General features: G+C 36.5%; 1 protein-coding gene across 1 annotated transcript in view; it reads left to right on the top strand.

Moving 5' to 3' along the window:
- GABRG3 (gamma-aminobutyric acid type A receptor subunit gamma3) overlaps positions 1 to 25836 on the top strand; it is a 420264-nt gene that overhangs the window by 379581 nt on the left and 14847 nt on the right. Inside the window, exon 7 of the mRNA XM_087967117.1 lies at positions 22309 to 22461. Coding sequence (XP_087823243.1) covers positions 22309 to 22461 — 153 coding nt within the window. The remainder of the gene's footprint in view (positions 1 to 22308; positions 22462 to 25836) is intronic.

Below are 25836 nucleotides of genomic sequence, written 5' to 3'. Positions count from 1 at the left end.
GTTAGGAATGGGTGCCTACGCTAAAATATGAGCTATGGTTCTTTATTTCTAAACATGGGGTGTCATTTTTCTTTCATGTCAGTCAAAGACATTTATAAGAGGAATTAGTTCTTAGTCAACATTTTTCCCTTAGCTATTCTTTAATTGATTGCTAGATAATAAAGTCCTGTGCAGTAAACAATGGGCATACTGCATGAGTTTCTGCAATATATATCTACATTTCCTAAAGATCAATTTCAAGATCTGGACATCATTTAAGAGACAGAGGGAGGCCAAATAGAGAGGTATTTGCTTCAAGATTTAAAAGGACAAGCTCTATTAGAATATATATTTCACAAATTCCTCAGAAGTACACCCCATTGAGTGTGCAAGAGCTGACATTTTTAGCATAACATTTTGCCAATGTTCAATAGAGTATATATTTAAGATGATAAATTTAGGCAACAAAAAAGAAGAAAACATGTACAATTCATTCTTATGGGACACATGGCATAAAATATGCTATGTACAGAGTTTCTATGTAATACTTATCTTAAGAATTATAACCATAAAAGAACATTTATTACCAAAAACAGAGTAAGTCATTATAATCTAGACTGCTAGTTCCCAGTGACAGTGAGCAAACTAATCATTACTGGTTGAACAGCCCTCTCCTATAAGCATATTTTTTCTCAGGACTTTGGCCCATAGCTATCTGTCCTCAGCTGCCATTCTAAGACCATCTGTTATGTTGGGTCCACCACAAGAACTACATCAATTCAAGGAGAAGTGTATGAAACTTAAATATATACAGCTTCCCTTATTTCAAGTACATTTTATACATTAATCTTTCCATATGCTCTTGGTTATCCATATTTCCAGTTAACAAGATACCTGACCTGAAAGTGTTTTTAATCATAGAAGTTATATTATAGTCTCGGTATTAGCATCAATCAAAGTTACTGTTGGTGATCCATTTAGTTCTTCCATACTCCCTTTCCAAAGCTCTTAACACATATTGCATTATGTATGTTTCCAGGGGTGGGATTCAAATTTTTTAACAACTGGTTCTATGGGCATGGCTTAGGTGGTGGGCATGGTTTGGTGGTCATGTGACTGGCTGAGCGTGGCTAACTCACCATCATTCACATCAAGGCATGCATCTCCTCACCTGGCCTCTCATGACTGTGGAAATGCTGCAACAATCGTAAGTGTGAAAAACGGTCATAAGTCACTTTTTTCAGTTCCATTGTAACTTTGAATGGTCACTCCACACAAGCAAAGTACCAGCAAAGGAGGAAAAAAAACTCCAGAGAAGTTCCTGAGACAGGAAGTCTAGTCCTGCCAAGAATGTAATAAGAGTTAATGGAGAGGCAGTTTCTATAAGCAACACCAGAATGTTTCCTTCCTGCCTTCCTTACAGGATTAGGCCAGTAATTTCTTCTAACAACCAGTTTTCTGAACTGCTTAGAATGTTAACAACTGGTTCTAGAGAATAGGTTCAAACCTGTAGAATCCCACCCCTGTATGTCTCCAATCTTGGACCTTCCATATCTGTTAGATTATAACTCCCAGTATAATTAACTGACATATGTCACTTTGGGTAATATAATTTTTCTGAACATTGATTAATAACTATTTAATGTTTGCCAATATAGCTTTTCGCATGAGCAACCATCAAAAATGCGATTAGTTATATGCTTGTGTCAGACAAATTCACTGTGGTTTGTTACACACATTTTCTGTCCATGCTTATTTATCTACATCCATTTCCATACTCCTTGCCAGACACTAAATAAATAAATAAATCTGTACTATATCCCTTCCACTCTAGAGAGATTGCATGAAGGTAAGCAGGGGTGGGATTCAAATTTCTTAACAACCTGCTCTGTGAGCATGGCCTAATTTTTGGGTGTGGCTTGGTGGTCATGTGACTGGCTGAGCATGGCTTGTATGTAAATATTATAAATATTTATGTAAATATTGCATTTTTTATAAATTAAAAAAAAGAGCAACTTTTACCCAAAATCAAGCAAAGCAACAGGCAGATTGAGTTGCTGGCAGAATCACAGATTCACTCAGAGATCTACCTTTCTGCAATCTGCTGCCTGAGTCTGCACTGAAAAATAGAAACTTCAGTCCTAAGGAAGGTTCAGCTCTGCTTTTGGATTAGCTAGGAAGCAAGAAATCCAACAATGTCCTGCTTTCTAGCTACTCTAAATCTCCCAACATAGCAGAACAGCTGATGCTCGGGGAAAAAAAAGGTAAAATAGCAACTTACCAAATGCAGGGTAGTTTGATGGTGTGCATGCCAGGTAAGGAGTGAGTGGGCGGGGACCAGTCAGTGCACGATTTGTCGGTTCTCCGAACTGGGCAGAATCACAACAACTGGTTCTATAGAACTGATCTGACCAGGTAGAATCCCACTCATGAAGGTAAGTGACCTGACTTGCTTTTTGTAATTCTTTACTAACATTCAGTAGAGTTTATATTAGGAGTGGATATTTGAACAGCAAAAAGAAAAATGGATGCAATTCATTTGTGTACGATATAATGCCTAGAATATGTTGCTTATAGAATTTCATTGTAACAATCCTTGCCTAAAGAATTATAACCTTTAAAAGCATTTATATACAAGACGGTCATTTTAGTGTTTGTGTTTTTATTTTGTTCACCATCTAAAGTTACTTCTGGTAGATGGAACAGGTAGATCGGGCAACCATATGAGTTTGTTTAATAAAGAAATAAAGAGATCACAGAAAGCAGAATTAAGATTCTGTTTGTGCCATATTAAAGGCAATATTAGAAATGTTTAGAGGCAATATTAGAGGTTTAGCAAGCAAAACTCCTTGGAACAGCCAAAAGGAATAAGGACAATAATCTTCTCACTTTGAAGACTGGAATTATTAAGGCTTCAAGGCAGGCAGCGATAGCTGTTGGACTTTTGGCAGGATTCACCAAAAAAAAAAAAGGGATTATGAGTGACAGATAGCTATCATTGCTGCATCACTAAGAAGACTTCATGGCCTCCACTTCTTCAATTCCTCATGGCCTCTATTAGTACTTTGATCTCCCCAGGACATAGAAATAGCATCTGATAATAGAGATGTATAGATCAGGGCCAATCCATGTTGTTTATGGCTTCATTTTTAACATTTCTGGTCCAATGTTTTATTCGTATATATATATTGAGATTTATAAATAAATTGTACTTGACCTAGAGCACTGAGTTAAGAAATATTTTACACTATAAAAGTATATATTTGGGGGGGGAGCAGACATTTCCTTGAACTGAGTTTGAATTCTAGTAATTTGGGGGTGGGAGTGGGGAGAGAGAAAGCACTTCCATGTTGTGATTTCTCCCTTGCCAGTTAGCCTGCTCTAATGAAATGTCTTGATGATCCCCCACACAAATACACACCAAGTTTAACCCTCCTTAGCTTGGGATCAGTCAAAATTGCTAGGGCCTGTCACTGGGTTAAACAATAAATTATTCAGATTTTCATTCCATTTCTCACTAACTTTTAAAAGCCATTGGTTAGAAAATACAAAAACGTCATGCAAAAATGAAATGTAAATTCCTCTAGCAAATACCAGGGTTTTTTAAGAACTCCTTTTGAACTATTTTTGAATATTTTGAAATATAAAAAAAAATCACATCCATTTTTTCCCAAACTATTTATTTGGGCGAGAAGGTAATGATTGCCAAAAAAGTAGTTCTTTGAAAAAAACCTCTGGTCTGTGATAGATTTTTAATGCAAGTTTCAGTTCTATGCCAGGTTGTTAACCTCTTCTGCACAATATGGTACTTTTATTATCTGAAGGGGCTTTCATTTCAAAGTACGTCTTCATTACTAGTGAATAAATATTTCAAGAAGTCAAAATATAGAAGAGAAAGAACAATGGGGACCTTTAAAGACATTTGAGGGTGCCCATTCCTAAGCTAGCATTTCCTTTCAACTTAAAAGATGAAATGAAATTGATTATGTACTAAATATCAGGTAGCAGCTTTTCAAACTTTAGACAGTGTCATTTAAGAAAACATTGACATTTTCCTTGAGCTGGTGAAAATGCTACAATCTGCTGAAGAGAAATGAAAGATTAGTGCCTCAGGAAGAGTGAGTGCCTCTAATGCAAATTACTCAATACTGACTCATGTCATATAAACACCATTGAGTTGAAAGTAAAACCACATTTCTAAATGTCAGGGGGGAGGTTGTTTTACTCTATCACCCAAGGGATACAGTGGTTCTAAAAATAACATCAAATGTGTTAGGGTTTGAGGATTAACCCCTAGCAGAGTATTGCAGCAGTAGTCAAGCCAGGCAGCCAAAGGAGAGCGGAAGGGCCCCAGAGTATACACACACTGAATACAAACACTGTTTGTAGTTTAAATAGTTTTTAATCCAGTTAGAGTTTAAGCATTGTCATTCAGTCCATTAAGTCATTCACAGTATTTCCATCCAGTAAGACTCACTAGTATAGTCCAAGTTAAGAGTCCTTGCAATATCTTTATCAGCCGATAAAGATATCTTCTCCTCCTCCGGTTTCACTCTCCAGAGAAACAAACGCTGGATATTCAGCAAACAGTAGCAAACAATAACAGTTCAGTCACAGGCACTCACAGTCATTAATCTCAGTTAGTCGCAGCAGCACACAGTTACAGACAGATCACAGTTACAGACAGCAGACAGCAGCTTTCCAGCTTCTAATGCTTCCTTATATTGTAACTTCTAACCGCACCCTTAATCGGCTAATTGCCTGCTGCATTGTGCTTAAAGTGATAAGCACTTAAACCATGATATCTAAGTTTTATATATTTATTCACCCAAACCATATTTGGTATCAATGTTATACCTAACATACTCCCCTTTTGGGTGAAATAAATATATAATACCTTTACAATCTTATCCCATATTTTTCACAACTCTCTTGGTGCTTACTGGCACCTTGGGCTTTAGTAAAATTATCAGCTAAATTGTCCTCCGACATACAGTACTCTAGCTGAATCATCTTACTTCTTACAGATTGTCTCACGTTTAGGTATCTTAGATCTGTATGCTTGCTCCTTGTTTTTACTCCAATATTTGTGGCCATTTGAATTGCTGCCTGATTATCTTCATGTATAATTATAGGATAATCTACAGTTATACCTATATCAATTAACATTTGTTTATACATTATTAATTCTGTACATAACAATGATAAACAGGAGAATTCTGCCTCCATAGTAGACAAACTTATATGCTGTTGTCTTATTGACTTCCAGCCTATTAATGTATTACCCAGCATTATGGCTGTTCCTGAAGTCGACTTTCTAGTGTCTCTTTCTGATGCAAAGCTAGCATCTGCATAAGCACTCAGAATTAAATCACCCTTTGGTTCTAAATACAATGAATAATTCATTGTCTTTTTAAGATATCTTAATATCCTCTTAGCTGCATTCCAGTGTCTTTCACATGGTGCAGAATTGAATCTAGCCAACTGATTCACGCAGTACGATATATCTGGTCTAGACCAATTACTAATATAACTCAAACTACCAATTAAAGATTGATAAATCACCTTATCAAACTCAGGGCTTTGTACATCAGTGTTGCTAAACTCCTGACTCATTGGAGTCTTAGCCGGCTTACAAAGCTCCATCTTGTAATCTTTTAGTAATTTGCTTATCTTATCTTCCTGAGATATCTTATAACCTTTCCTTGTTTTCTTTATATTCAAACCGAGATACTTCTTTATCTCCCCTAATTGCTTGATCTTTATTCTCTTTCCTAATGATGCTATTATTTTATTTGCTTCATCATTAGTTTCAGTTATCAATGCAATGTCATCTGTGAATAGTAATAATAATGATACTTTCCCATTTGTCTCCCTCTTAAACAGACATGGATCGGCTAAACCAGCTTTAAATCCTATATTGTCTAGTTCCTTTACAATATACTGGTTCCATTCATAGCCTGATTGTTTTAGACCATAGAGGCTTTTCTTTAACAACCAACAATCATTATTATCCTTATTTTCACTTTTAATACCAACAGGTTTTTTCATATAAATAATATGTTTTAAAGGGGCGTGCAAGTAAGCAGTTTCCACATCTAAATGGTTAACTATATAGTTATTACTAGCTGCCCACACTAAGGCTGCCCTCAAGGTTGCTGCCTTAAGACTAGGTGCAAACACCTCATCATAGTCATTAGCATTCTGCCTAAAACCTTGGGCTACTAACCTTGCCTTATGGATTAAATTACCATCCTTATCTATTTTTACCTTAAATATCCATTTGCAGCCAATGGATTTCTTTCCTACAGGTAATTTGGCATTTTCATACACCTTCATATCACTTAATGAATTCAGTTCCTTATTCATTGCTGCATACCATTTTTCTTTTTCCTTATTAGGATACTTTTTAATTTCTTCTACAGAATTAGGAACTTCATTAATCTGGCACACTGTGTTAGCCTGGTACCTATCAGGCGGTCTAGATATACGTGTAGTTCTTCTGGGAATTACAGGGCTTACAGGAGGACTTTGTTGAACTACTACCTGTTCATCTTCCTCATCCTGTTCAGCTATTGAATCTGTTTCTTCCTTTATGGGCACTATTTCATCCTGTATTTGTCTCTTTACTTTATTTTTTTAAAATTACAGGGATAACTAATGGGATTTCTATAGGATTCAATAATTACATCTTTATTGGCATCCTGTTCTAATTTCTCCCATCCTTCATGTTCTAGAAATTGGGCACTAGCACTACATAACACTTTAGATGTGCCTTTCTCCCAAAATCTATATGCCCTATGGTTTGCCTGATAACCAACGAAGAAAAATCTTTTAGCTCTATGTTGCCCTTTTTTCTGAGTTGTGCAGGAATATGCACCCATGCTGGTGCACCAAATGTGTGCAGGTAACTTAGATCAGGTTTCCTGCCATGCCATCTGGTGAATGGAATTTCACCTGTTGTTGTATTAACAACGTTGTTCAATATGTTATTAGCACACATTGTAGCCTCCCCCACAAAGAATCAGGTAACCCAGAATCATTTAACATTGTTCTAACCATTGCCTGTAGTGTTTGGCCTCTTCTTTCAATAAAAGCGTTATGTTCTGGCCTGTATGGAGCAGACTTCTTATGCTCTATTCCAGCTACCTTAAGTCTGTTCTGGAATTTGTTATTAATAAATTCCGTACCATTATCTGTCACCAGGGTTATCAGTTGTCGTTTAGACTTTCTTTCAGCAAACCTAAGCCAATTGAAAAAATGTTGATATGTTTCAGTTTTGCTTTTCATTAAATAGCAAAACCCATATCTAGAATAATGATCCATAATGCTCAGTATATATCTAGCACCCCCATACTGGGTTTCTTTGGACCTATTATGTCTGCAAATACTACTTCTAAAGGTTCTTTTGTTTTGAAACCATTTAGCCTATTTGCAGGCAATACTTTGCTCTTATCTTCACAGCAAACATTACAACGCAAATATTTATCACAAGGTTTTAACCTTATTCCTTCAGATAACTCAACTGTACGTTTTAGCATTTTAAAATTTACATGCCCCAAACGCCTATGCAATAAATGGATACATTCATCATGAGGCTTTATATTATTAAATACAGTTTGAGCCTCCCCTTTCTTACAATTATCTAAGACATATAATGTTCCATTTAAAGCTGCAGTTACCCTTTTGTTATCTTTTTCAATTATGCAATTATTATCCTTAAAAGTAATTACATAACCTAATTTATCTAATACCCTTACTGAAAGCAAATTAAACTTTAGTTGCGGTACATACAACATTTTTATATCCTGGTTTATGTACGGACAACGTGCAAAACCTTGACCTTTCGCTTTCAGGTTCCAGCCATTGGCAAGAGATATATGTTGAGAACTTGTAGACATTTTTATAAATTTTGTCTTATCTCTTGTGATGCAGTGGGATGCGCCACTGTCAACCACCCATAAATTATTCTTCACATCAGAGTTGCTAAACATGGCTAGTTCAAATGCTTTCTTTGGCTTTTTACATTCTGGCTTTTTCTCTTTTTGCAGAATCTTGCCAAATGTCCTCTGCCTCCACAATTAAAACACTTTTTAATTGTGTATGCCGTCGAAGATAAATTCTCTTCTTCCAGGTGCTTTACTTTGCTTTGCTGGTTTCTTTCTCAAGCTTTGAAGATAATTTCTCTTCTTTCTTATCTTCTCTCAGCTCGTCACGCTCACGCCTTCTTCTGGCTTCTTCTAGTAGCCTGCCTGTTATCTCGGTTAATGAGAGGCTTTCTTTTGGCAATACCTCTAACGAAGTCACATAGTCATCATAGCTTTGATCTAATGAAGATAATATTATGTAGACTTGTTGCAGTTCATTAAATATAAGCTCTTTTTCTTGCAAATCTTGAAAAATGCTCTTCATACAGTTTAAATGAACTAACATATCTCCATTCCTCTGAAGATGCGTTCGAAAAAGCTTCCGTGTAAGATTTATATGTGCTCCTACACTGTCCCGAACATAAATCTTCCTGAGGTTCTCCCAGCAGTTTGCAGCATTTTCTTCTCCACGAATATGGACAAGCTGCTGATCACAGAGAGTCAGTCCTATGATGCATAAAGCCTGCTCATTCTTCAGTTTAAAGTCTTGTAACTTTTCTTTATCATCATCATTAGCAGGATCCCAGCTACTCACATCTGGTGGGTTTGCTATAATGTCCCACAATCCTTCTCTGCGTAGAAGTAAACTACATTTCATTGACCATGAAACATAGTTTGTTCCATCCAGCCTGGATATCATGGACAGTTGTGACAAATTTACTTGTGCCATTACTCTTCAGATATTTTGACTATTTTAAACTAATTAAAACAGTTTGTTTTTACAGTAATGTGCAACTCACACCAACTCTCTCTGCTATATCCTGGTTAGTTAGACTATGCTGCTGGGCCCATAACCAATGTTAGGGTTTGAGGATTAACCCCTAGCAGAGTATTGCAGCAGTAGTCAAGCCAGGCAGCCAAAGGAGAGCGGAAGGGCCCCAGAGTATACACACACTGAATACAAACACTGTTTGTAGTTTAAATAGTTTTTAATCCAGTTAGAGTTTAAGCATTGTCATTCAGTCCATTAAGTCATTCACAGTATTTCCATCCAGTAAGACTCACTAGTATAGTCCAAGTTAAGAGTCCTTGCAATATCTTTATCAGCCGATAAAGATATCTTCTCCTCCTCCGGTTTCACTCTCCAGAGAAACAAACGCTGGATATTCAGCAAACAGTAGCAAACAATAACAGTTCAGTCACAGGCACTCACAGTCATTAATCTCAGTTAGTCGCAGCAGCACACAGTTACAGACAGATCACAGTTACAGACAGCAGACAGCAGCTTTCCAGCTTCTAATGCTTCCTTATATTGTAACTTCTAACCGCACCCTTAATCGGCTAATTGCCTGCTGCATTGTGCTTAAAGTGATAAGCACTTAAACCATGATATCTAAGTTTTATATATTTATTCACCCAAACCATATTTGGTATCAATGTTATACCTAACAAAATGTTTTAACAATGACAACATCTTAGTACTGTCCTGTGAGTGTAAGGAAATGCAAGCCTTTTTATAGCCATCATAAATACTTCCTTCAATTTACAGTCATCAGCATAAATGCTTTTACCTAAATTGTTGTCAATCCATTTCAGTTCAGTTCACCCATTCCCACTACTATAATTTATAATGGTATATTAATCTTTAGTCAGAAATTGAGGTTATTATGAAAACCACAAGGATTTATTTCAACTTGCAACCACAAGTATGAAAGAGGCCATCATCACCTCTTCATTCATTCTTCTGGCAGTAGAAATCCAGTTTATTGCTGGCTCCCCACCAGTTATTTCTAATTAGGAAATGTAAGGTTCATTATCCCTCTATGTTCAGGATATTGAAATAAACAGTACCTGTGGTAGGGTAAAAGGGATCAATTCCACCTGTTTGAAAAGAACTGTGGTATTTTCTGACATTATCCAGCATTCACCATTTGATAGCAGGAGAGGAGCAAAATGTCAGATCCTCACAGCCACTTTGCTGCACATTTAGAATGCAGTTTCATCCTTTTACCCCATGCTATACTAAAGCAAAATGTGTTTTCTTGCTAGGTGCAGAAACAGGGAGAACAGCCAGGTAGATAAGACCAAATAGTAAGTGCTTCTTGAAGATCAGTCAGGACTGGGGGTCAGATACCTTTGTAAGATAAGATCACCTGATTTTTCATTGTAATGGAAAATCTATGGGTAGTCAAAAAAAATCAAGACTCCAGTCAATCCTTTTAAAACTAACAAATTTAGTTAAAATGCATTACCCATTTTTCCTGTCAAAATCTTTTTGAACTTTCTTTCTTCTATATGAATGACCTTATCAAAGGAGTTCAAAGGGAGGGAAAGTTCCTGATTGTGTTCCTTTGTACAATTATAAAGGAAATGGACAACATTTTACTGCTGAACCATAGGGAAAACAGTCAATCTGAAATAACTGTCAATGGCAGAAAGTGGGAATGAGGGAAGTTTGCTAGAGTTCACACTAGCCAATTCAACACCATAATATGATGTTGTGATGTAAACCATGGTCTTTTGTACTTGCATCTTGATGTTAAACACAAGTATAGAAGTCATAAAGCTCATGTCTTGATGTTGCAATGCATACTTCATCATTTGCCACACATACACACTTATTCTCTGGGATGCCTATTGTAGGATTGTCAGTAAGAGTAAAAAGAAGGAGTTAGGTTTTTCTCAAGTATATTGAAAGGTAAAATGGGACTTCCAGGTGCCTAATAGGACTGCTTAGTCCAAACCCTCCTCCCCCAAAGAATGAAACTCTTTGATCATTTCAACCCGGTAGCCTTGAATATATGGTTCAGTGAGGCCTCCTTCAGCTTTGAAAAAAGTTGTGTCGTGTATCTGGTCATCTATGGGCTGATGACTTACTTTGCCCCATGTTCTTTTAATTTTAAAAAATAGGGGGCTGACATGCTGCATGCCAATCAAAATAAAACATATTTATATCCAAGAAGATCACTGAACTCATGGGGCTTTTGTGGGTAAACATTCTTCAAAAATTAAAATGGTAGAAAATGATAGAAAACTAAATAGGGCATTGTTTAAAAGTATCTTGCCAGCTTCCTTTTGAAGCAAGGAGAAAAAAAAGTAAGTAGGAAAGAATTAAATGAGTGTCAGGAATAGTACCATGACTTTTTATTTGGCAGATGAGAGGTCTCTAACTGTCCACATCCAGTATTCAGCAATATTGCGATAGGGAAGGACCACCCAGATAGCCATTTTGTGAAAGCAACCATAACATATTCTATAGGATAGGATAGGATAGGATAGGATAGAATAGAATAGAATAGAATAGAATAGAATAGAATAGAATAGAATAGAATAGAATAGAATAGAATAGAATTTCTTATTGGCCAAGTGGACACATAAGGAATTTGTCTTCAGTGCATATGCTTTCAGTGTACATAAAAATACATTCATCAAGAATCATAAGTTACATAAAGATACATAAAAATATGTTCACCAAGAATCATAAGATACAACACTTAGTGATAGTCATAGGATACTAAATAAGCAATCAAAACATGCTAGAAAAGTAAATAAAACAATATAAATCATAAAGATACAAGCAACAAGGTTATAGTCATAAGTGGGAGGAGATAGGCAATAGGAAGGATGAGAAGAATAATAGTAATACAGTTTTACTAAATAGTTTGATAGTGTTGTTTAGCAGAGTGATGGCATTCGGGGGAAAAACCTGTTCTTGTGTCTAGTTGTTCTGGTGTGCAATGCCCCATAGCATTGTTTTGAGGGTAGAAATTGAAACAATTTATGTCCAGGATGTGAGGGGTCTGTAGATATTTTCACAGCCCTCTTTTTGACTCGTGCACTATACAAATCCTCAATGGAAGGCAGGTTGGTAGCAATTGTTTTTCCTGCAGCTCTAATTATCCGTTGAAGTCGGTGTCTGTCTTGTTTGGTTGCAGAGGCAAACCAGACAGTTATAGAGGTGCAGATGACAGAGTCAGTAATTCCTCTGTAGGTTAGAAAGACATCCCCTTATCCAAAAAGATGGGGAAGGGGTTGTGGCAGCTTACTGTCGGGAGAAGTGCCGAAATAAGCAAAGGAAAGAGGGCCAAATGAAGCAAAAAAATCCAACCCTGGAAGAGGGAAGAAGCAGATAGGTCAGAGACAAAGGCATTGGACTGATGTGGTGGGGGTAATGACCTAAGTGCAGATTGGGATTGGCTTCAGCTGCTTTAAAATTTAAACTTTCATATAGCAATAGCACTTAGCCTTATATACTGCTTTATTGTGCTTTTACAGCCCTCTCTAATCGGTTTACAGAGTCAGCATATGGCCCCCAACAATTTGGGTCCTCATTTTACCCACCTCAGAAGGATGGAAGGCTGAGCCAACCTTGAGCCTGGTGGGATTTGAACCGCCAAATTGTAAGCAGCTGGCTGCAGAGGTAGCTTGCAATACTGAACTCTAATCACTGTGCCACAGAGGCTCCTCCTCCTTTATGCAGCAACTCTCTAAATTTTCCCCAAGCCCTCTTGTCTTACACCCCAAAATCATTTGTTTCTATTTTCCAGTTCCTTAAAAGGTATGTAACCCAAGTAACGAATAAATGAACATGAAATATTTGGATTTAAGGCAATTTAATTCCAGAGAAAATTCAAATATATTGAAAGAGATGAGGGAAGAGGGAAACTCATATCTAATTTGTTTTACTGTTTAGTGCCATGGGAATGCTATTCTTTCCACTAGACTGAGTATTTTAAGTATTTTGATTACTTTGTTCTACAGGTGGTCCTCGACTTACAACCACAGTTGAGCCCAAAATTTCTATTGCTATGGAAAACATTGGTTAAGTGAATTTTGCCCCATTTTATTACCATTTCTTGCCACTGTTGTTAAGTGAATCACTGCAGTTGTTAAGTTAGTAACATGGTTGTTAAGTGAATCTGGCTTCCTCGTTGACTTTGCTTGTCAGAAGGTTGCAAAAGGGGATCTTGTGTCCCTGGAACACTGCAATCATCATAAATATGAACCAGGTGCCAAGCATCCACATTTTGATCCCGTGACCATAGGGATATTGCAATGGTTGTAAGTGTGAAAAATGGTCATAAGTCACTTTTTTCAGTGCTGTTGTAAATTCAAACAGTCACTAAATGAACCATTGCAAATTGAAGACTACCTGTACTTTACTCTAAGAATCCCAATAAAACCTAATGTATAAAATAAGCAAGAAGACATTTTCAAAAAATAGAAGTTAGTACTATTTTTCTTTTAAACCAACTACATAAAAGGAGCAAGTACAATCAACCAAGAAGGCTTTGAGGAGTATGTTGAGCCTAGATGTTTTATTTATAGTGCCTGCATTGATTGAAGTAACACAAAGGTCTACCTTTCATTTCAGTAGCCCTGTTTCAGAGGAAAATCTTATTTTGGGTTAAGGAAAGGAGGAAAGGCAAAAAAGAGGAAAGGCAAAAGCTATACATAACTCCCAAACTATTGCATTTTGTTTACTTTTGCATTAAAACAATCATATCTTTCAATATGTATTTAAGTGAAATACTGTTGAGTAAATTTCTCAGCATAGACAGTCACCGAAAAAGTTTAAATACCTGGCAGTTTTAGAAGTGAAACAAATGTAGTAAGACTGTATTTAGGAACAATTCTCAGCAATGTTGGTTAATGATGAGACAATGTTGACTCAGCAAGAAAAATTGGGTTCCAGTGATGGGATTCAAAATTTTTTACTACTGGTTCTGTGGGCATGGCTTGGTGGGCGTGGCAGGGGAAGGATACTGTAAAATCTCTAGTCAGAGGTGGTATTTGCCGGTTCTCCAAACTACTCAAAATTTCTGCTACCGGTTCTCCAGAACTGGTCAGAACCTGCTGAATACCACCTCTGTTGGGTTCCCTTCCCCCCACCAAAAAGACTCTTTCCTTTGATTAGTTTCTTTCTTGGTTGTTTCTAGAGCCATAATGAAGTTTTTTTTTTTTTATCAGTTTGAATTGCAGCTAAATGGGAAATAGTCCCAAGAACATATGGGTATGAAAATTGCATCCCTTTGAACAAACAGATTGAAAAAAGCCCTTATGTAGATAAAGCCTGAACATAATATACTTCTAACATGAAATGAGAGGAATAAAGAATATGGCCTTGAATGCAGTTGCTACTTCAGGATTTAATCTTCAAATCAATCTATCCATTCTCTGGCAATTAAATTATACCCTTAAACTATGATTCTTTATTATGCTTTTTGTTATGTGATAATTCCAAAATAGTCAATAGCAGTTACCACTTTGTTTTCCTATTGTTATAAATCATTGTTCCTCCATAAGAATTCCCACTGTGGTTCACATGATGAATAATAATAATTGAAAACTCAATGATTCAAGTTTCACGGTTGAAACGAGGGGTCCTTGGTACTCTTGGTCCTAGGTTGTTTTCTTGCAGATGTTTCATTACCCAAACAAGGTAATATCCTCAATGCAATTCAGGTCTCAACTTTAGTCTACAAATTTAGAAATAGAAGACATATTCTGTAGGGTTTTGAGTCCTGTATGCAATGTAATTTTTAAAGAAAACTTATTGAAATTGTAGATATTTTATAGCAATATAATTTTTACTAAGAATAGTAGCAGCAGAGAATTCTTTTGGAACCAATTCAGGTTTTGAGGCTGTTTCATGAGTCACACCCAGATAAAATATAGTGGTAATTGCTATAGTCTCTTTTCTTCCACGAACAAGCACAATTGGTGAATCAACTAATGGTGATGAAAAAGTGCTCAGAACTCTATCATTATTGAATCTATAGGTCTGCCGCTGTAGCTAATTGGATTTTTAATGGGCACAATGATTCATAAAGACTAGAGATTAGTCAATTATATGAATGGAGAAGACTTGAAGTTTTGAACCTCATAATCCATCATTCTTTGCTTTTGGCAAAACTATTGGATGTTTTGAAATCCAAAATATTAGGAGGGCACTACTGACCTAGTTATTTTATGTAAAAAAAAATTAAAATGGCTTCTACTAATACTTCTACTACTACACCAGGAAACATTACAACAAAATTTTCATACAAGGAGGAAACTGTTAAACACTTCTATATAAAACCTTTTACAGACTCCACAGAGATAATTCTGAAGAAAATCTTCTTGAAAGATGAAAGGGAATCATCACATTCATTTATGCTACCACAGAATGAACTATTCCACCAGAGAGATCTCTGTCACAGAGCAAGCACTAAATTCAGTATTAAATGGATATAAACAACTTTGTAACCCAGTAAATGCCTGAAATTGACCTGCCAAAGGAGCACAACTAAAGCTGATACTTAATTATTGATGGTTAAATCTGCTTCCATAATCAATTGACTTATAATTAGCTACCTAATTAATAAATGAAACATTTTTCTTTTTCATATTCCCTATTTTGCTAACTTTGATATTATCTAAGATGTATAAGGGTCAAACAACCATAGTGAGTATGAACTTCTCTACACAGCTAAAATATCTTTCAAGTAGGAATTTTTCTGGCACAACTAGAATGATCTTCAATTCAGAATAGCCATGAATGACATGGATTCATTCTGCACAAATTGGCTACAGCAATTTATTGATAACTCTGACCCTTATTCATACTGTACTCATACTGCAAGAAACTATTTACTACATGGGGTAACGCGGGGTAGAAAGGGGGGGGGGGGGGGGGGGGGGGGGGGGGGGGGGGGGGGAGGGGGGGGGGGGGGGGGAGGAGAAGAGGGGGGGGGGGGGGGGGGGGAGGGGGGGGGGGGGGGGGAGGGGGGGGAGGGAAAAAAAAAGAAAAAGAAAGGGGGGGGGGGGGGGGGGGGGGGGGGGGGGGGGGGGGGGGGGGGGGGGGGGGGGGGGGGGGGGGAAGGGGGGGGGGGGGGAAGGGGGAAGGGGGGGGGAACTGTACCAAATGGCAAAAAAATAACAAATTCTGTACCCTTGATGTTCATTCTCAACTATTCCTTTGATTATTCTCCTACACTTGTTAAGTCTATGTTTTTAATTTAAAAGACTATTTGAAATTCTTGTGGACTCTATTTTCTCCCCCTCTAACCAGTTTTGGTTATCTTTATTTATTTATTTAGGAAATTTATTTGCCACTTATCTCGTATCCAAGAACTCTGAGTGGCTTACAGCATGAAATATTAAATCAGAAAAGACATTAAACTCAACAGTCATGGCAAACAGCAGATAAAGTCATTGACAATTACAAACCATCAAAACCAGATGGGAAAAGTAGGAGCCAAACATACATGGTGTCAGGGGGTGGGATTAGGTTTTTATTAATTAACCATGTTAGGGTTTTGGGATTAACCCCTAGAAGAGTATTGCAGCAGTAGTCAAGCCAGGAAGCCAAACGAGAGTGGAAGGGCCCCAGAGTATACACACACTGAACACAAACACTGTTTGTAGTTTAAATAGTTTTTAATCCAGTTAGAGTTTAAGCATTGTCATTCAGTCCATTAAGTCATTCACAGTATTTCCATCCAGTAAGACTCACTAGTATAGTCCAAGTTAAGAGTCCTTGCAATATCTTTATCAGCCGATAAAGATATCTTCTCCTCCTCCGGTTTCACTCTCCAGAGAAACAAACGCTGGATATTCAGTAGAATTACGCAGTAAATCAGCAAACAGTAGCAAACAATAACAGTTCAGTCACAGGCACTCACAGTCAGTAATCACAGTTAGTCGCAGCAGCACACAGTAACAGACAGCTTTCCAGTTTCTAATGCTTCCTTATATTGTAACTTCTAACCGCACCCTTAATCGGCTAATTGCCTGCTGCATTGTGCTTAAAGTGATAAGCACTTAAACCATGATATCTAAGTTTTATATATTTATTCACCCAAACCATATTTGGTATCATTGTTATACCTAACATACTTCCCTTTTGGGTGAAATAAATATATAATACCTTTACAATCTTATCCCATATTTTTCACAACTCTCCTGGTGCTTACTGGCACCTTGGGCTTTAGTAAAATTATCAGCTAAATTGTCCTCCGACATACAGTACTCTAGCTGAATCATCTTACTTCTTACAGATTGTCTCACGTTTAGGTATCTTAGATCTGTATGCTTGCTCCTTGTTTTTACTCCAATATTTGTGGCCATTTGAATTGCTGCCTGATTATCTTCATGAATAATTATAGGATAATCTACAGTTATACCTATATCAATTAACATTTGTTTATACATTATTAATTCTGTACATAACAATGATAAACAGGAGAATTCTGCTCCATAGTAGACAAACTTATATGATGTTGTCTTATTGACTTCCAGCCTATTAATGTATTACCCAGCATTATGGCTGTTCCTGAAGTCGACTTTCTAGTGTCTCTTTCTGATGCAAAGCTAGCATCTGCATAAGCACTCAAAATTAAATCACCCTTTGGTTCTAAATACAATGAATAATTCATTGTCTTTTTTAAGATATCTTAATATCCTCTTAGCTGCATTCCAGTGTCTTTCACATGGTGCAGAATTGAATCTAGCCAACTGATTCACGCAGTACGATATATCTGGTCTAGACCAATTACTAATATAACTCAAACTACCAATTAAAGATTGATAAATCACCTTATCAAACTCAGGGCTTTGTTCATCAGTGTTGCTAAACTCCTGACTCATTGAGTCTTAGCTGGCTTACAAAGCTCCATCTTGTAATCTTTTAGTAATTTGCTTATCTTATCTTCCTGAGATATCTTAAAACCTTTCCGTGTTTTCTTTATATTCAAACCGAGATACTTCTTTATCTCCCTAATTGCTTGATCTTTATTCTCTTTCCTAATGATGCTATTATTTTATTTGCTTCATCATTAGTTTCAGTTATCAATGCAATGTCATCTGTGAATAGTAATAATAATGATACTTTCCCATTTGTCTCCCTCTTAAACAGACATGGATCGGCTAAACCAGCTTTAAATCCTATATTGTCTAGTTCCTTTACAATATACTGGTTCCATTCATAGCCTGATTGTTTTAGACCATAGAGACTTTTCTTTAACAACCAACAATCATTATTATCCTTATTTTCACTTTTAATACCAACAGGTTTTTTCATATAAATAGTATGTTTTAATGGGGCGTGCAAGTAAGCAGTTTCCACATCTAAATGGTTAACTATATAGTTTTTACTAGCTGCCCACACTAAAGCTGCTCTCAAGGTTGCTGCCTTAAGACTAGGTGCAAACACCTCATCATAGTCATTAGCATTCTGCCTAAAACCTTGGGCTACTAACCTTGCCTTATGGATTAAATTACCATCTTTATCTATTTTTACCTTAAATATCCATTTGCAGCCAATGGATTTCTTTCCTACAGGTAATTTGGCATTTTCATACACCTTCATATCACTTAATGATTTCAGTTCCTTATTCATTGCTGCATACCATCTTTCTTTTTCCTTATTAGGATACTTTTTAATTTCTTCTACAGAATTAGGAACTTGATTAATCTGGCACACTGTGTTAGCCTGGTACCTATCAGGCGGTCTAGATACACGTGTAGTTCTTCTGGGAATTACAGGGCTTACAGGAGGACTTTGTTGAACTACTACCTGTTCATCTTCCTCATCCTGTTCAGCTATTGAATCTGTTTCTTCCTTTATGGGCACTATTTCATCCTGTATTTGTCTCTTTACTTTATTTTTAAAGTTACAGGGATAACTAATGGGATTTCTATAGGATTCAATAATTACATCTTTATTGGCATCCTGTTCTAATTTCTCCCATCCTTCATGTTCTAGAAATTGGGCACTAGCACTACATAACACTTTAGATGTGCCTTTCTCCCAAAATCTATATGCCCTATGGTTTGCCTGATAACCAACGAAGAAAAATCTTTTAGCTCTATGTTGCCCTTTTTTTCTGAGTTGTGCAGGAATATGCACCCATGCTGGTGCACCAAATGTGTGCAGGTAACTTAGGTCAGGTTTCCTGCCATGCCATCTGGTAAATGGTATTTCACCTGTTGTTGTATTAACAACGTTGTTCAATATGTTATTAGCACACATTGTAGCCTCCCCCCACAAAGAATCAGGTAACCCAGAATCATTTAACATTGTTCTAACCATTGCCTGTAGTGTTTGGCCTCTTCTTTCAATAAAAGCGTTATGTTCTGGCCTGTATGGAGCAGACTTCTTATGCTCTATTCCAGCTACCTTAAGTCTGTTCTGGAATTTGTTATTAATAAATTCCGTGCCATTATCTGTCACCAGGGTTATCAGTTGCCTTTTAGACTTTCTTTCAGCAAACTTAAGCCAATTGAAAAAATGTTGATATGTTTCAGTTTTGCTTTTCATTAAATAGCAAAACCCATATCTAGAATAATGGTCCATAATGCTCAGTATATATCTAGCACCCCCATACTGGGTTTCTTTGGACCTATTATGTCTGCAAATACTACTTCTAAAGGTTCTTTTGTTTTGAAACCATTTAGCCTATTTGCAGGCAATACCTTGCTCTTATCTTCACAGCAAACATTACAACGCAAATATTTATCACAAGGTTTTAACCTTATTCCTTCAGATAACTCAACTGTACGTTTTAGCATTTTAAAATTTACATGCCCCAAACGCCTATGCAATAAATGGATACATTCTTCATGAGGCTTTATATTATTAAATACAGTTTGAGCCTCCCCTTTCTTACTATTATCTAAGACATATAATGTTCCATTTAAAGCTGCAGTTACCCTTTTGTTATCTTTTTCAATTATGCAATTATTATCTTTAAAAGTAATTACATAACCTAATTTATCTAATACCCTTACTGAAAGCAAATTAAACTTTAGTTGCGGTACATACAACATTTTTATATCCTGGTTTATGTACGGACAACGTGCAAAACCTTGACCTTTCGCTTTCAGGTTCCAGCCGTTAGCAAGAGATATATGTTGAGAACTTGTAGACATTTTTATAAATTTTGTCTTATCTCTTGTGATGCAGTGGGATGCGCCACTGTCAACCACCCATAAATTATTCTTCACATCAGAGTTGTTAAATGTGGCTAGTTCAAATGCTTTCTTTGGCTTTTTTACATTCTGGCTTTTTCTCTTTTGCAGAATCTTGCCAAATGTCCTCTGCCTCCACAATTAAAACACTTTTTAATTGTGTATGCTGTTGAAGATAAATTCTCTTCTTCCAGGTGCTTTACTTTGCTTTGCTGGTTTCTTTCAAGCTTTGAAGATAATTTCTCTTCTTTCTTATCTTCTCTCAGCTCGTCACGCTCACGCCTTCTTCTGGCTTCTTCTAGTAGCCTGCCTGTAATCTCGGTTAATGAGAGGCTTTCTTTTGGCAATACCTCTAACGAAGTCACATAGTCATCATAGCTTTGATCTAATGAAGATAATATTATGTAGACTTGTTGCAGTTCATTAAATATAAGCTCTTTTTCTTGCAAATCTTGAAAAATGCTCTTCATACAGTTTAAATGAACTAACATATCTCCATTCCTCTGAAGATGCGTTCTAAAAAGCTTCCGTGTAAGATTTATATGTGCTCCTACACTGTCCCGAACATAAATCTTCCTGAGGTTCTCCCAGCAGTTTGCAGCATTTTCTTCTCCACGAATATGGACAAGCTGCTGATCACAGAGAGTCAGTCCTATAATGCATAAAGCCTGCTCATTCTTCAGTTTAAAGTCTTGTAACTTTTCTTTATCATCATCATTAGCAGGATCCCAGCTACTCACATCTGGTGGGTTTGCTATAATGTCCCACAAACCTTCTCTGCGTAGAAGTAAACTACATTTCATTGACCATGAAACATAGTTTGTTCCATCCAGCCTGGATATCATGGACAGTTGTGACAAATTTACTTGTGCCATTACTCTTCAGATATTTTGACTATTTTAAACTAATTAAAACAGTTTGTTTTTACAGTAATGTGCAACTCACACCAACTCTCTCTGTTATATCCTGGTTAGTTAGACTATGCTGCTGGGCCCATAACCAATGTTAGGGTTTTGGGATTAACCCCTAGAAGAGTATTGCAGCAGTAGTCAAGCCAGGAAGCCAAACGAGAGTGGAAGGGCCCCAGAGTATACACACACACTGAACACAAACACTGTTTGTAGTTTAAATAGTTTTTAATCCAGTTAGAGTTTAAGCATTGTCATTCAGTCCATTAAGTCATTCACAGTATTTCCATCCAGTAAGACTCACTAGTATAGTCCAAGTTAAGAGTCCTTGCAATATCTTTATCAGCCGATAAAGATATCTTCTCCTCCTCCGGTTTCACTCTCCAGAGAAACAAACGCTGGATATTCAGTAGAATTACGCAGTAAATCAGCAAACAGTAGCAAACAATAACAGTTCAGTCACAGGCACTCACAGTCAGTAATCACAGTTAGTCGCAGCAGCACACAGTAACAGACAGCTTTCCAGTTTCTAATGCTTCCTTATATTGTAACTTCTAACCGCACCCTTAATCGGCTAATTGCCTGCTGCATTGTGCTTAAAGTGATAAGCACTTAAACCATGATATCTAAGTTTTATATATTTATTCACCCAAACCATATTTGGTATCATTGTTATACCTAACAAACCACTCCCCTATTGGGTCCCCAAGTCATTTGGCAGAGCCAGATCTTGAGGCTCTTTCAAAAAACATCAGAAGATAAGAGCCAATCTCACCTCTGGAGGTAAGAGGGCAGGAGCCAGTATTTATTTTTATGAACCTAGAACTGGCATTTTACTTGATGTATCGAGACTGTTACAAATTTCATAGCCCTGGATTTATTTATTTATTTATTGATCCATCCATTAGACAGCTGTATCTGTACAAACAGCACAATCCTGGTGCATTTAATACAACGATAGTGGTTGTGTGGTGATGTTCCTCATCAATTACACCACAGTCCTCCCTGTGTGCTATTTTCTCTGTACCACCATATCACAGAGTAGACTTGGCAAGCTTTTCTTATGTTTCAGCTTACAGAGAAGTAAACTACTTCCACCATATAGTCCATTGAGAATGAATTTGAAAATTATTTATTTGGGAAATCTCAGGACTGATGAACCAGTTCCCCATTGTTGCCAAGAAAACTATATCAAAATCTCTATGTTAATTTGAAGGACACTTGGTCCTCCAGCCTATTGATCATGCCATCCAAGATATATAAGTGTTCTGTAATCAGGTAATGCTGAGGTTCAGTGTTAACACAGCAGATGGTTGTGGAAATATTATTTATTTGCATTTAACTACATGTCCAATGATATCAAGTTTTTATTATTGCAGGTGATTATATAGTCATGACTATATACTTCGAATTAAGTAGAAGAATGGGATACTTCACTATTCAAACATACATCCCCTGTATATTAACTGTTGTCCTATCCTGGGTATCATTTTGGATTAAAAAAGATGCTACACCAGCAAGAACAGCCCTAGGTAAGATAACTGGGCATAATATTTTTATTCATTCCTCAGCCTAATGAGGATTCTTTCTAATGTATTTCCAGTGAATAATTGTTTAATTTCAATAAATAGATAATCATGCTAACAAATGTTTATATTCTGCAAGAATTCCCAGCCCCTGGTTGGAGAAGTGTTTGAAAGATGAATTCTCATATCATTTTCCTGGTGTTCTACTATTAATCTCTTGGTTTTTGTATCTTCTTAGCTTTTCTTCGACTGTTGTTGATCACTCCACAGTGTCCAAAGTGATATGTGTGCTAAACTCTTCCTTAGCCCCATCTCCCCAAATTTGGCATCAAATGTCTATGGAGTTTCTCAGTCATCCATGTCATGGTTGTCCCAAAGGTTCTTTTTCAAAAAGCTGGAAAGCTGGGCTTTCTTTGTGTTTGTTTGAAGACATGGCATTGGCATGAAATGTTCATCATAACTTTACTTCAGGTTGGATGCTGAACAAAAGATTATCAGGGGGGAAACAGTGTTTTTAAATATATATTATTTGTACAATCATAATATTAAGTTAAATACATAGGTTCTTATAAAGGGCGAGAACATCATTGTTCACCAATAATTTAGCTAGACAACCAGTGAGCTTTTACTACTCCTTTTCTTGTTTTTAAGAATCCTAATCTAATCCTGATCACAATCCTTTTCTCTAGCAGTCAGCATTTCATGATCATTATATAGTGTTTTCTCCAGCTCTTGCGGGACCCTAACCCTTTAAAAGTTTTGATATTTCTAAAATTTGGCTTCTCCAAGCTCACTGGAAACTTCCTACTATGATCCTAGTTCCTAGCATACTTAATTTATAATACGTTAAATGTAAAAAAATTATCCCTGTTCCTATTGATCAGGATTTTGTGGACTAATGGAGAAGAACACTTTGCAGTTTTCAATTTTCTTTCTGTTATGGGAGTATGCTAAGAATGTGACTACAGTTCTATCAGAGATTAGTTTACCAAACAGCCTCTTTTACATAAGGATTTGTTAATTCTCAATAATCGCTTTTCTGGATATATGTAGACAGAAAGAGATTTCCACCAATACTTATATATGTTGCATTTTCCATTAAGTAGGGACTATTTTTCAGTATATAAAAATGTGGCCTATTGGGACATACAATTGGAATATCTGTAACCCTTCTTCCAACCCCTAAATAATTTGATTCTTGTTATGACTTTTCCGAGTAGCAATATTCTTAAACTATTTGTTTCTTGACAGCTATGAACAAATTCATCTTCATCTGCCTTGAGTGTCCATGTTTGGCATCAAATGCTTTGGTAAACAGCAGGGCATGGATTGTATAGGATAGTCATGAAACTTAGAAAGTAGTTTTAAAATTTATTAGCAGCTAAACAAATCTGCATCATTACCTTCCATGCACTGCATGACAGGATGGTGATAGCTGGAGTAAGTGGCTACTTGATGTCCCAAATATTTGCTTCCTGCTAGCTAATGCTCTTTTCCTGTAATTTTACTACTTATAGCTTCTTCCCACTGAAGCAAAGCTACTTACCCACTAATGTGAACCAGACCCAATGTGTTTTCATCATATGTAAGCTTCCTTTGACAATCTCACAATCTCCTAAGAGAAGTCAAAGCATTTTATAAAAGAAAAGTGAAGAAAGGATATGTGAACTGCAAATGTGCACATGTTGTTTCACAGCAGAACACTGACTTAAAACTATATTCTTCCTCAACTTCCTACTTAGTAATACTCTTCAAAGCTCTCACTTGCTGTTTCAAATCTTAAAGGCTCTCACTGACCGAAACTAAATTGGAGATCATTGACTTATTTCCAATAAAAAATAAAAACTTGTTTGAGATTCAGAGATCTCTATATGAGCTAAACATGGCCCTCCTCTGGCTGACTCAGTGAAATGGAAAAGTCTTCACAATAAGCCACTATGGAAAAACAATTTCCTCTGTATGATTTTATATATTTCAGGTATAAACTTACAAATGTAATGTTCTCAAGAGCTGAGCAAAATCTTACATGAAATTTCTCACAATCCTGTGCCTAGTTTCATGGAAACCTTTGCATTATTTTCAAATTCTACCTACTTTCCACCATGTTGATTTTGGACGCACCAACCATTAACTGATGTAGGATTTCTAGTGGCACCTGGTCTGCTGAAAAACCTATGAAATAGGTCTCATAATTGAGAAGCATTCACATCTGGGCTCTCAGAGATGTAACATACAAATGTGAATATATGAGCAACTGCAACTAGAGCTTTCAAATATTGTACCTTACTTCTAAATGTAATGAACCAATTTTAGATGAGATCAGTAATCATGAGGGAAATCCACAGGCTGGCTTAAGGGATTCTTTGGAACTTGTTCAAGAAGCCAGTATTAATGACAAAGGGCTAAAATAAGTGGAATTCAGAGTTTGTATTCATGACTGGCCCTGGAATGGAGTTACTGTTTTAGCTAAGTTAAGACTAAAACCACAATGTGATGGCACAGGAACCTTTGCATGCATTTTATTTTGCTCTTCCCCTTGAGATAGCTAGGAATCCTAACTGCATACTTTGTCTCTGCATATTGTGCAGCATTTTGATTACCAATATTTTCTGATCTGAACAACTCAAAACTGATTCAAGAAACAGTTCACATATTGGCCATTTTCCCAGTAGATTTTTTTTTAATGTCACAGACTTACACACATGAATGCTCTGCTGGAAGTTTAAATAATAACTTGCATTCATATTCAGGGATAAAATATTTGGGCCGAAGCCTTTATCAATTGTTTAAAAGGCTATGGGAGGGAGTTGTTAATAATTAATAGGTTCAAAGTTTACAATCAATATTTGATATCCTCTGAAGTTTCAGTGAAAGAGGTTTTACAAGTGTGAACAGAGAAACAATTCAAGACCACTCTAGAAATGATTTTATACTTTAGTAGAATTTGCATGAAGCCCAGAGTTAATTGTTTTCATGCCTTTGACTATTATTCTATGGTTATAGAGTATGATATGCCTAAAACAAACATTTTAAACCATTTCTATTGGTGGTATATAAAAATCTGAGCTATCTAAACCCATTCCCTTTTTAAATTAGGCAAAATGCTACAGAGAAGGAAAAATCAGACACAATTCTAAGTAGCTTTCATTTCTCAAAAGTGTTGTATGAGAGAGCAAACTCTTGAATTCCATTTTTATTACAAGTGACTTCAATCCAAAACTAAAAGAAATTTAAATGTTTACTATGGTGGTTTGACATTGAAATGAGACACAGGGAACTGTCTCTGTGAAAATGCCAACCCTGAGAGAACTCAGGTAGCAGTATTTATTGAGAAAAAACACAAGCAAAATATACAGTATGCATATTCAGAAAACAATGACC

The sequence above is a fragment of the Notechis scutatus genome, chromosome 5 (genome assembly GCF_049901735.1).
Source record: "Notechis scutatus isolate UNSWTSFEM ecotype Mainland chromosome 5, rNotScu1.2, whole genome shotgun sequence".
NCBI lineage: Eukaryota > Metazoa > Chordata > Lepidosauria > Squamata > Elapidae > Notechis > Notechis scutatus.
This window is presented reverse-complemented; position numbering and strand designations above follow the sequence as displayed.